Here is an 11454-nt window from a genome sequence, read left to right on the forward strand (position 1 = left end):
GACGGCGCCGCGCGCGGGACAAAAAGGGCGGGAGGCGCGCGAGCTGTGGCCGCGCCCCCGAGAGGCGGGGCGAGGCCGGGCCGGGCCGGGCCCCGCGCACGTGACGCCGCGGGCGCCGCGAGCTGTTGGCGGGATGGGGCCGCCGCCGCCGCCGGTGCTGCCGGTGCTGCTGCTGGTGCTGCCGCTGCTGGCCGCAGGTACGGGGCTGGGGGGCGGGGGGCTGGGGGCTCTGCCCCGCGGCCGTGCCTCGGGCGGTGCCGGAGCGGCGGCCTCGGGCCCGGGCTGAGCCGCCGGGGGTCCCCAGCCGCGCCGAGGGTGCTGCCGGGCGGGAGTGGCGAAGGGGGTGGGGGCCCGGCGGCGGCAGGGCGGGCTCGGGGCGGGCCCGTGCTGTGCCGGGGGTCCCGCGGCCTGGGCAGCCGCCCCCTCCCGCCCCGGCTGACCGGGGTCCGCGCTCCCCGCAGCCCCAGCGAGCCCTGTTGGAGCAGGAACGTGGGAGCTCGGGTTCCAGCGGGGCAGTCCCCCCCGCCGGGGGTCCCCGCTGGGCAGCCAGCGTGGCCGTGCCCGCGCCCCGGGGGTCGGACGGGGGCAGCTTCTGCTGCTTCCCCGGGGGCCGCTCCCTGCGGGCACGGTCCGGGAGGTCAGGGATCTGCTCCGGGGAAGCGGCCGTGGCCCGGACGGAGGAGGCTGGCTGCTCAAGTCGACGAGACTCTACCGACCTGAGTTTGGTGCTGGCTCCTGGGTTCATTTAGCAGCGACCTCGCTGTGTGCCCAGCGCTCCCCGGGGGGCTGGGAAATGATTTGATCCTCCCAGGGACCAAGATCAGAGTGTCGGACCCCTGAAGGAGCACCGCTGGTGATCCTGAAACTGGTGTGAGTTACCCCATCGTGCCTGGTGGGGCTGTGCTTTCAGCCCAGGCCTTGAAAAAAACTTCAGATGTTTCCCCGATAGAAAAAACCACCAACTATCCGAGCTGTCAGGCTGCCATTTCGGCAGCAGCTGTAAGGTCAGGCGCTGATAAGTAAGCACTTAATTACACGCTTAACTTCATTCATTGATGATAACTCAGCTCTGTGTGTGGGTGTAAGTATAGGCAGGTTTCTTACAGTAATTTTTTGTAATGGAAGTAGTTCTAATTATCACACCCAAGACGGAAATGTAACATTTTAGAACAAATCTGGTGGGCAGTCCAAAGCAGAGCCTTTTTAACCAGCTGATTCTGATTTTTATTTCCCCCACAAGGTGTAGTTTTGAGGCAATCCCAAGAACCCAAAGAGCTATGGGGATACGTGCAAGTGCGAAGTAAGGCCCACATGTTCTGGTGGCTCTACTATGCAGATAACCCAACCAAAGACTTCACAGAACTACCTCTCATCTTGTGGCTTCAGGTAAGGTTTGGTGAAAGATGCTTAAAACCGGTAATTCTTTCCAGTTCAGTCTGGTAGATATCTTGCTTCTCTACAGAAACGGGACTCAAAATCGTCTGATTCTAAATGATTCACCTTGTGAGTGAGGTATTCAGGTTAGGAAGAAATAATGAAAATATCATTCTGCAGTTGCAGGGTGTCCTCAACTGCTCTCCTTCCACCAAGCTAAATTGCAGAAATAGAAGTTGTTCTTATCTTTACAGTAGTGCTTTCTGTGCCAGACACTACAAGTACGTTGTAGCGTCACAGCTCCTTTCCTGAAGAGCTTACAGTCTAGACAAGGTTTAGAGAGAGAGAATCGATACAAATGATTTCTATGTGGAAACAAGAGAGACTGATTGTTTAGAGATTGGTCGAATTCAGTCACAGCTTGATTAAAAGGCAGTGGCGTGTGCTCCACATTCACCTCCAGCGTGACATTTCAGAAGATAATGTTGGATATAATCACTTGATGACTTGGTCTTTTTCTTTCTTGGTTATTTCTTCAGAGCGAAATGCATGCGCTGTACATGCTGATAAAACTAATGACTTGCAAACCTCTGTAGGTAGCTGACTTCTAAATTTGGTATTAAGGGAATAAGGGGAAGGGTTTTCAAACTGCACTCATACAGCATGCAACTCGTTAGATGCTTTCACAAGTGGGCAATTACTTCTCTGTTAATTCTTGCTTTCAGAAATGGCATGTGTACACATAAATGAAAGATGATGAGGAACAAAGCCTGCTTGCAAATTAAAATGTAGTGCAAAAGCCATTTTTTAAAATTTATAATCTTGTCATTCTACTTAACTGGTTTGCTTATATTTTTGTCCTGTCTGTCATATCTATACCATGCTGCCTTTTAACTTATTTGTCACTTGGTATTTCCCCACAGGGAGGTCCAGGAGCTTCAGGCTGTGGGTTTGGGAACTTTGAAGAAATTGGTCCGTTAGACAAAGAAATGAAACGAAGAAATACAACCTGGGTATAGTATAATTACTGATTGCAGATGTTTGTTGCTTGTGCAAGCACATGATTGCTATGCAAAAATGCAAAGAACAGTTTTCATTTAAAGTTCAACAGAACTATAAGATTTCATCTTAAAATAGCATGGCTAATAAATTGGCTTAGAGGAATAGCATTGTTAAGAAATGAAGAACAGACCTATTATTTTGATTTGATGGAGTATCTCTGGGGTTCCATGGATTTGTGAATTGCAGATGTCTGGGAAACTGAGAGCAAGGAAATTCTAGAAAGATGTTATTTCAGGTCATAGCTTCATTGCCTACAGTCATAGCGGTTTTTCTGGATGGCTGGCAACATATAACCAATGGCTCATAATTACATTTCCAGTATGGCCTTCAAGGGAAAACAAATTGCAGCTGCCTACGAGGGTGGAAGTTTATTTAATGAAATCTATTTGTCCTCTGAGCTACCAGTGGTCTAACTCCTTTGGAGTTCCCTAGATGGTATGGGTGATCTGCCTTTGGATCACTGGGATTTTTTGGGTGCCTTTCTTGTTGCAGACTGAGCAAAGTGAAAGACCTTATGTTGTACCTCTTTATTTGTGAGCCTTACTGCTTTGAGCCATGCTAGCTGTCTGTGTGCTGATCTGCTGATCTTATTTGTACACTTGCAACTGTACAACTATAGCATTTACTGTAGTGATTTTACAAAACCTCCAAAAAGAAAACCCTCTTATTTTACATTCTGACGACAAGTCTCACCTTTACCATTCTCTCTTTGGACTTGCACCTAATTTTTTGGCAAGTTCTTTCTGGGCCAGAGATTTGGTGGCTCAGTGAATTATTTGTACCATCAAAACTAAGTTTTTTGCTGGTGCTGAACTGGGTTTTCATACAAACCTTCTTTCTGCTTGTACAGTTGCAGGCAGCCAGTATCTTGTTTGTGGATAATCCTGTGGGAACTGGATTCAGTTATGTGGATGATTGCAGCTTGTTTGCCAAAAACCTTACCACGGTAGTTTCTGATATGATGGTTTTTCTTGGAGAATTCTTCACACGTAGAACAGAATTCCAGGTAAGTGAATTGAATTCTTGGTTAGGATCATATCTTTTCTTTGCTTTTAAACAGGTCTCAAAAACAATTGGTGAACAGGCTTCCAGATGGGCAGGTTTTGCTACTAGGTAGCATGCAGTTGGTGGGAGTTAGTGCAGGTATAACCACTGCCTCTTACTTCTCACAGTTCAGAAGTTGTATCTTGAATCTGATGCTAGATAAGCAATGGCGTGGATTATTGTCTGTCGTGTGATCAGAGAAGCATAAAGAATCACTGCTGTTTCTACTTCCAAATACTGAAGTGCCTGCTTCAAAATTTACCCTGGTAATTACACCAGGACGTTACAGAAATCTTATCTGCAGCTTAGAATCAGAAAAATACCCAGTATTTGTTAGTGAGAGGTGAGCAGCCAGTGCCTGGGTTCTGTGGGATGTAGGAGATGGTTGGAGGTATCTTCTGTCCTCTGCCCAACAGGTTCATTGTGTGGTTTCTCTCTCTCCAGACCATCCCATTCTACATATTTTCCGAGTCTTATGGAGGTAAAATGGCTGCTGGCATCGCTTTAGAGCTGCATGAGGTGAGCAGTTGGAAGATGTAGTTCACTTTTTACTTTAAAGTGTGGTGGTCTGCAAGTACTTATATTTCCTGAAATACACTGTCCCTGTTGCCTAATTCAGCCTGCTACTTGTTTTTTTCACTTAAAGAAAACTGGTTCTAGAGTCACGAATATTTAACTAAAAGTTGATTATTTTTGTTTGGTTTTGTTTTCCTTCTTACTCACCAAGGCTGTTCAAAAAGGGACCATAAAGTGCAATTTTATGGGGGCTGCTCTTGGAGACTCGTGGATTTCTCCTTTGGGTACGTTTAAAATCCTCAGACTGTGGGTGGGTATTTGTTGTTGTGTTGTTTTTAAATCGTTCCATGGATACTGTGGGTGGGTGGTTGTTGTTGTGTTGTTTTTTAATAATTCCATGGATACCTAGAGTCAAAAATGCCAGTACTGCCTTAACTGAATTAAATCTCTAGTGAGTCTGGTAAATCAAAAAGAAATACTTCAACACTGCAAGCTGTGATTGAAGAATCTGCCTTTAGAATGTACCTAGATTATGAAAAGTCAGAGAGTAAAAAATAAAAAAAGTCAGCGAGGAGTATACTTGCATTTGAAGAGGGGTGGTGGTGAAATGTCCCTGCACATCTCTACAGCCTCTGAGGTGTTTTGGTAAGAGTACTGCACTTAAAATGTGGCCACCAAATGATTGACAAAACCTCAACTGAGGTTTTCTCTTTCTTTTCACAAGAAGACCTTGTGCTGAGGAACTGATGTGCTCTCAGACTTGGAAGAGAGACAGTGTGTGTCTGGTGGAGGACAAGAAACAAATTAAAGGACTCTTGATCCTTCAACGAGATTGGCCAGGGCAGGCTTCACAATTCTTTGCAGCATGGGACAGTATCAAGCAAACACCTGTCTGTCTCCTATCAGCTGATCCCTGAGACCTTGTAAACAAACTTGTTATATAACAGATTTGTTTTATATCTAAGTTTATTTCCACTATAACTTTTGCAAACAGATCAGTTTAGACAAAGCCCGTTCACTTGTCAGATCTCTCCTCGTGTTCTGGCAATGTGCTGCAGTGTTGGGTTGAGAACATTTTGGTAAGAACATGTCTGTTGCTTTAAATAAATTTCACTGATTAATGTTTAGGGGCTGAATGATATTGCAATGCTTTTATTTGTTCTCAGGACTTGTAAAGAACCTGCTCTGTGGTACATAACCTTTGGGCTAAACTGAGCTGACAGTACCTCTTTACTGATTAGTTCGTCTCCATATATGGTTACAATCATTCTTGCTACAGTAAAGGAAAACATATGTCAAAACCAAAAGCAATGTTTGAAATCTGTTCTGTTTCTTTAGACTCTGTGCTGTCTTGGGGGCCCTACCTTTACAGCACTGTAAGTACCTTCTTAACCTCAGTCCTCACCTGATTACTTGTACTGCCATGCAGTATAAATGGATAGTATAGTGATTTTTAAGGTTAGCTCTTACCTGGAATAACACCTTGAAAGCATGGAAACTGTTAGTGAGGAATGAATGTGAAATTACAATTAAAGCTGTCCTCCTTTGTGTTTGTCTTTAAGTCTCTCCTTGATGATAAAGGTCTAGCAGAAGTGACTGGTGTTGCCAAAGAAATAATGGATGCAATAAATAAAAATCAGTATGGGCTGGCCACTGAGCTCTGGGGCAAGGCTGAAGATATCATTGAAGAGGTGAGATCTTTGACCAGCATTAGTATCTAACTGGTGCCTGGGGAGGCACAGAACTTCAGGTTATCCTTTCTGTGAGCACTGGGCTGACATGAATTCTCCAGCATCCCATCTAGTAATTTTTGGCAGTGTTTGTTTTATCACAGTGCTGATGTAAAAGGGCTGTTTGTTTGCTGCGCACCACTGTGCAATTTTAAGAGGAAGTGGGTAGGGCAACCCATACGGGCTTGCAGTATTGCGTCAAGGCTTCAACCTGGCACATCACTTAAGTAGATCCTTATTTTTTAGCGTGCAGTTAGTCCCATTGATTTCTGTAGAACTGTCTCAACTTAAATGAGCTGTGTCTCCTTGAAAGCTTTGTTTTGGATATTGAAAACTATGAAGCAAGACACATATTTCAGGTTAAGCATAGATCTCTGTTTAAAGAACCATAGTAGGTGCACAGGATGGAAAGGAACCTCAAGTTACATTCTGTTACTGTGGGTTACTGCATCTTGTTACTTAGCAAGTTCCAGCTTAAAAGATAGGTAAAGTTTTACTCATTTTTCCCGTTGAAGTGTTGCTCAAAAATCTCATTCTTCTGTTGTTTTAGTACAAGTAAAGCTCTGGCTTCCTCAGAAAGATGAATCTGGATCTGCTTCCTTTTGTTGCTTTTTTTTTCTTTTTTCTTTTAAACGATGCCTTGCAAATAGTTGGTTTCACTTACTGTTTGGAAGGAGCTTGTGGTTCCTATTTTGCCTTTCTTAAGTCTGTTTATCTTCCCAGTTGTGGTATTGCTGTCAGGGTACAAGCACTTCATTTCTTTTAGGGTTGCTGTTGTGAGCTGATTTCTGTGCATCAGAACTTTTAAAAATGCAAAAATTGAATAAAGCCCGGCTTCAGGGATCTTGAGTAACTTACTCTTATGGCAGCACCGATCATACTTGTCCTTTTTATGCAGGCAGCCTGGTATGTGCATCAGAGCTGCTATTCTTCAATTCTTGGTTGCATCCAGATGTCAGCATTTCCAAAGAGGGGTGGCTGATGCCTGTCACCATGTTCTTGAGGAAGCAATTTGGGTTTTGAAGGGTTGTAGGTTGGGAGGATGTTGAGCAACACGCAGCATCAGGTGAGACTAGATCTGGCAGAAGAGACCATGTCAAAGCATCATCTGGCATTGCAGCTCCCTCCATGAGTAATGAGAATCTGCAGTCATCTGCAGGGTGTCAGGCTTCCTGTAGCTTCACATCCACTTCAGAGAAGTAAACAGCATCTCTGGCACAACCCATGTGTGAACAATAAAAACTTGAGAAACCTCTTCCCTACTTCTCAAAGCAAACATAGAACCAAAGTTTTTTCCATAAGTATCTTCCTGACATGTAGGTGAAATGCCACGTCACAGGGTCCTTTATTTAGTATTTACTTACCCCTCTTTTTTTCAGAATAGTCTGTTCCTCATATCTGAGAAATGTTTTTTTACAGTGTTACTGAAATTATCTTGTGTTTTCAGAACACAGACAATGTGAACTTTTATAACATCATGACTAAGGAGGTTCCAGAAGTGAAATCAAATGAACAAGGAAATCTCCATCTCAGTAAGTTGTACTTAAGTACTTGAGCTTCTGAGGCCCTATGTTTGCATTTATATACCTCCAACCCTGACAGTGGGAACAGCCTCAATTTAGCACATCCTTAAAATGGGGCCTTCAGATCCGAACAAGACTGATACTCTCCTGAGCAGAACTTGTTTGCTCTTGCATAAATAGGGTTAAATAGGAATGTGGAGCAACCTTTCTATAGATTACACCTCCACCTATTCATCCTGCACAAATTATGCAAAGGAAGCAGTCAGTATAATTGCAGCATAGTTTTATGACCTTTAAGTTACTTCCTCTTAATGTCTCTCATTTCTGTCTTCAAGCTAGGACACAAAAACATCTCATCAATATAGATAGTCTGATTGACTCTTTTGTTCCATTACATTTATGCATCAATGTGAAAAACACATGTATAGAATTTCTTCCAAACTCTTTATCTCTTTTTGTTGGCTTCAGCAGGGAAGGTGAGTGGCACAGTTACCTCCCAAAACTAAAGCACTGCAGCTCAAAAATAACTGCTCTGTTGAGAAGAAACCATGTCTAAAGCAGAAGCTGATCCCCTGAAAAAGTGCTGTGTTAGCCAAAAGCAGAAATGGGTGGTTGGGTTTTTCGCATATCATCCCCTGACCTACATAAGGGGTGACTTCAGTGGTTTCTAGTAGAAGTAAGCAAATCTCTCTCTGATGTTGTATTTTCATTAGAAAAGAGTTGGCTGTGACTGTAACACTGAAAATTGTTACCTACGCAGGATGACTGTCTTAAATGTGCTGATAATCAGTGTGTTCTCTCTTTTTCAATAGGACTTTACCAACGCCATGTCAGAAATATGCATAAGGACAGCCTAAATGAATTGATGAATGGACCCATCAGAAAGAAGCTAAAAATTATTCCTGACTGTGTGAAATGGGGAGGTACTTTCCTGCCTGCTAGTGTGCATCTAATGAGTCTGTTATTGCTGTTCACAATATCACAGTCTGTAGGAAGATACGTTACTGTAGTAAGCAATCACATTCAATTGTCATTATCCTTGGGCCTAAGAAGAGGTCTTATTCTCAGAAATAACACGTAATGAGGCAGGCCCATGGCAGCAGATGTGGTTCTGATTCTGTATCTACGTTTAGTGAAGCAGCTAAAAATACAGGGGGAGGAAGAAGATCCTCTGTATCTCAGCAGCTGGTTGGTCTTTCGTGCACTCTAAAATCCCTGTTGGTTTCTCTGCCAGAAATCTGGTATCATGTAATGCTGTATGGTGGGGAGGGGAGGGTGTAAAACAGGAAGGAAGGCTTAAAGGCCTGCTGCCAGCACCCTGTATGTGGTAACAGGAGGCAGAAGCTGCAGTGCTGTCTGTGAGCTCCAGCGGGAGCGTGGCTGCTTTCTGGTCCTCTTTAGTTCCTCAGATGGATAAACCAGTGGCTGCCCCTTTGGGCTACAACTGGTTTCTGTGCAGCTGTGAACTGCACTTTAGAACCCTTAGCCAGCTGCTTCTGTCCCAGCTTGGGGATGGCATTCTTCATCAGTTAAAATTTGTCATCTTTTTGGTTCCAACCAGGTCAGTCCATAGAAGTCTTTCAGAACATGGCTGAGGACTTCATGAAACCTGTCATTGATATTGTTGATCAGCTTTTGGCAGCCAATGTCAATGTTACGGTGTATAACGGGCAGCTGGATCTCATTGTTGACACCATGGGTAAGGGACTTCTTGACTGGGGTTGGGAACAGGTGACGAGTAGAATGTGAAGTTGCTGGTAATATTGGTACCGGGATCTCTGCAGTCTTCTGTGGAAATCTCTTATCTTACTGGCAACACTTAAATAGTAGTCACAAATTAGCAGCTGTTAGGATGTTTTGTTTACATCTCTCTCAGAGGTGATCCCTTTACCTCCATTATACTGTTGGGAAACAGATCTGCAACATCACTAATTGCTTGTTTTACTGAAGCCTGTAAGTAAGTAGGTAGCTAATAATTCACGTAGTTCTTCTGGCTAGACACTTATATATGTATGCTCATTCATAAATGAAGAATGAGGATAGATGAATAAATACATGGCGATTATCCTCTCTCCTGCTGTGCCTTGAAGATCCTGTTCTCTGGGGCAGAGGTCATGTCTTGCTGTAGATTTGTGCACAACACAACCTAGTGGCCTGCAGCAGAGCATGGTGCCAGCTGAGGTGGAACAAGGGTGTTGGTAGTTAATCAGGGAGGGTGCAGCTGAAGAGCGGTCACACCTGCTGCTCAGTAACCTGTAGGCTCCTGCACGACTTGGCCACTCAAGGACTTTGTTTGCATCTTGCAAGCAGCAAGGGACAGGCTTGATCAAGTGGCAGTTTGGGAGCCAGGCCAAAGGTTGCTGAAATGCCTTATGTTGCAAGACTGCCGCGCTCTCTTCCATTCACCTTTTCTTACTGATTTAAATAATCTGCAGTCACAGACTGAGCTAAAATTGAGTTGCAGTTAACATGTAAATTCTTCCAGTAGTTCAGAGGTAAGCTAAAGCTTTGTCCCCCTTGGAATTGTCCTTGGAATTGGGGCTTTTTCCTGTCTTGACCTCCACCTTTTCTAGCCAGCACCTGAAAACAGAAAAAATTCTAGTCTCTCCATATGACTGACTAATAAACAGAGAAGCAGTGTCTCTTCAGATCTCTAAGAAGGGGACTTGGTGTGGCCGATCCTTCTCCACAGCAGGACGTTCAAGGTGGTTAAGGAGTAAAGCAAAACATGTCAGAAATGTGGGAGCTGCAGAACCTCTGAGGCACATGTTCAACTTGTGCAATCATAAGTGCATTTCACTTAAATCTTCACTGTTTGCTTTTTCCCTTCTCCCTCCATTGGTTTGTTTCAGCTTGTCCTGAACATAGCCTTGGTTGTTTCTGTAGACATAGCAAAATTATTTTTAGAATCTGAGCATACAGAGACTTCCCACTGACTCTGCTGTATTGGTATCTAGTACAGTGGGCATCCAGCTGAACTGGGACTCCCAAGTTGCTATGTCAGTATTGGTGTAATCAAGCATCTCTCTTCTCTCTAACAGGCCAGGAGGCTTGGATCCGGAAACTGAAATGGCCGAATTTGAACCAGTTCAGCCAGCAGAGGTGGAAGGCACTCTATGTGTCTCCAGAATCCACTGAGACAGCTGCTTTCCACAAGGCCTATGAGAACTTCGCTTTCTTCTGGATTCTTAAGGCTGGGCACATGGTAAATAATGGAGTGGGATGCACCGTTATCAGCAAGAAAACTGAAGATGCATATATGCTTGCTCTCTGCTTCCTTATGGCACCTGCTTACCTTGTGCTCTTATCTCTGTGCTAGGTACCATCTGATCAAGGAGAGATGGCGCTGAAAATGGTCAGGATGGTGACGCAACAGCAGCAGTAGGGAAGGGGAGGCCAGCTGGCCTCGCTTCCTGCTGAATGTCAGTGCTCTTGCAGAATGTGTGTCCAGAGTAAGAAGCCGCAGGAGGAACAACAGCTGTTTGGACCCATAGCCTCTCTGTTTTTGCTGATAACATGCACAAGCATGTATGGAAAGGCGTTTTTTTTCCTTGAATGAGTTTTTGCTTTTGAATTTGTAAGCTGTGATTTGCTGCCTTAACACTGTTCATAATGACTCTTCCAGAGGGAAGTCCACTGTCATAAACAACTAGCCTTTGCCTTTGACTTGGAAGGATTTTGTGCTTTTGTAAAAAGCTGCCCTTCCCTGAATGCTCTCTTGTCTGTTCACACACCAAGGCTAAAACTGATTTGAATCCTGATAGATCTGTTTGTTCCTCTCTGAGAGCGAACTGTTTCATGAGGCCATGGAGCGTTCCTTCCTTTGTCCTCAGGCCTCTGCTTGAGTCACCTGGCTGGATTACAAGCTGAAGACATGGAGATGCTAAGATAGAGGACCTGTCCTAGAGCAGTTACAGTCCATCTCATCTTACTGAGCTGCCTGAGTTAGGATCCAAGATTCTGTGCTATGGAGAGAGAAAAACACACAGACACATGCATGCACAGAGGAGGATTTGATTTTTCTCATCTGATCGTTAGTTTCTTATTTTGTCTTCAGTGACCATTACTCAAACTTTGCCTGAAGCACATCCAGCAGGAATTCCTGCTTTCCTGTATGCTGAAGCAGGAGCCCTGTTAATACCCTCTTCTTGTACAGAAGAGAGTCCTAATGGACAGAAGCCTCTTAAAACCTTCTGAGCTCAGCC

General features: G+C 44.5%; 1 protein-coding gene across 1 annotated transcript; it reads left to right on the top strand.

Moving 5' to 3' along the window:
* The first annotated feature begins 46 nt into the window (after positions 1 to 46).
* Positions 47 to 10915, top strand: SCPEP1 (serine carboxypeptidase 1). Its single transcript, XM_080383548.1, has 13 exons — positions 47 to 197; positions 1241 to 1386; positions 2298 to 2387; positions 3287 to 3442; positions 3925 to 3999; positions 4208 to 4280; positions 5335 to 5372; positions 5559 to 5687; positions 7174 to 7258; positions 8062 to 8172; positions 8811 to 8948; positions 10291 to 10454; positions 10569 to 10915. Exons 1-13 carry the CDS (start codon positions 134 to 136, stop codon positions 10632 to 10634), a joined length of 1335 nt encoding a protein of 444 aa, XP_080239674.1. The 5' UTR covers positions 47 to 133; the 3' UTR covers positions 10635 to 10915.
* Positions 10916 to 11454: the final 539 nt, after the last annotated feature.

This window comes from Falco punctatus (genome assembly GCF_963210335.1).
Source record: "Falco punctatus genome assembly, chromosome: 1".
Classification (NCBI taxonomy): domain Eukaryota; kingdom Metazoa; phylum Chordata; class Aves; order Falconiformes; family Falconidae; genus Falco; species Falco punctatus.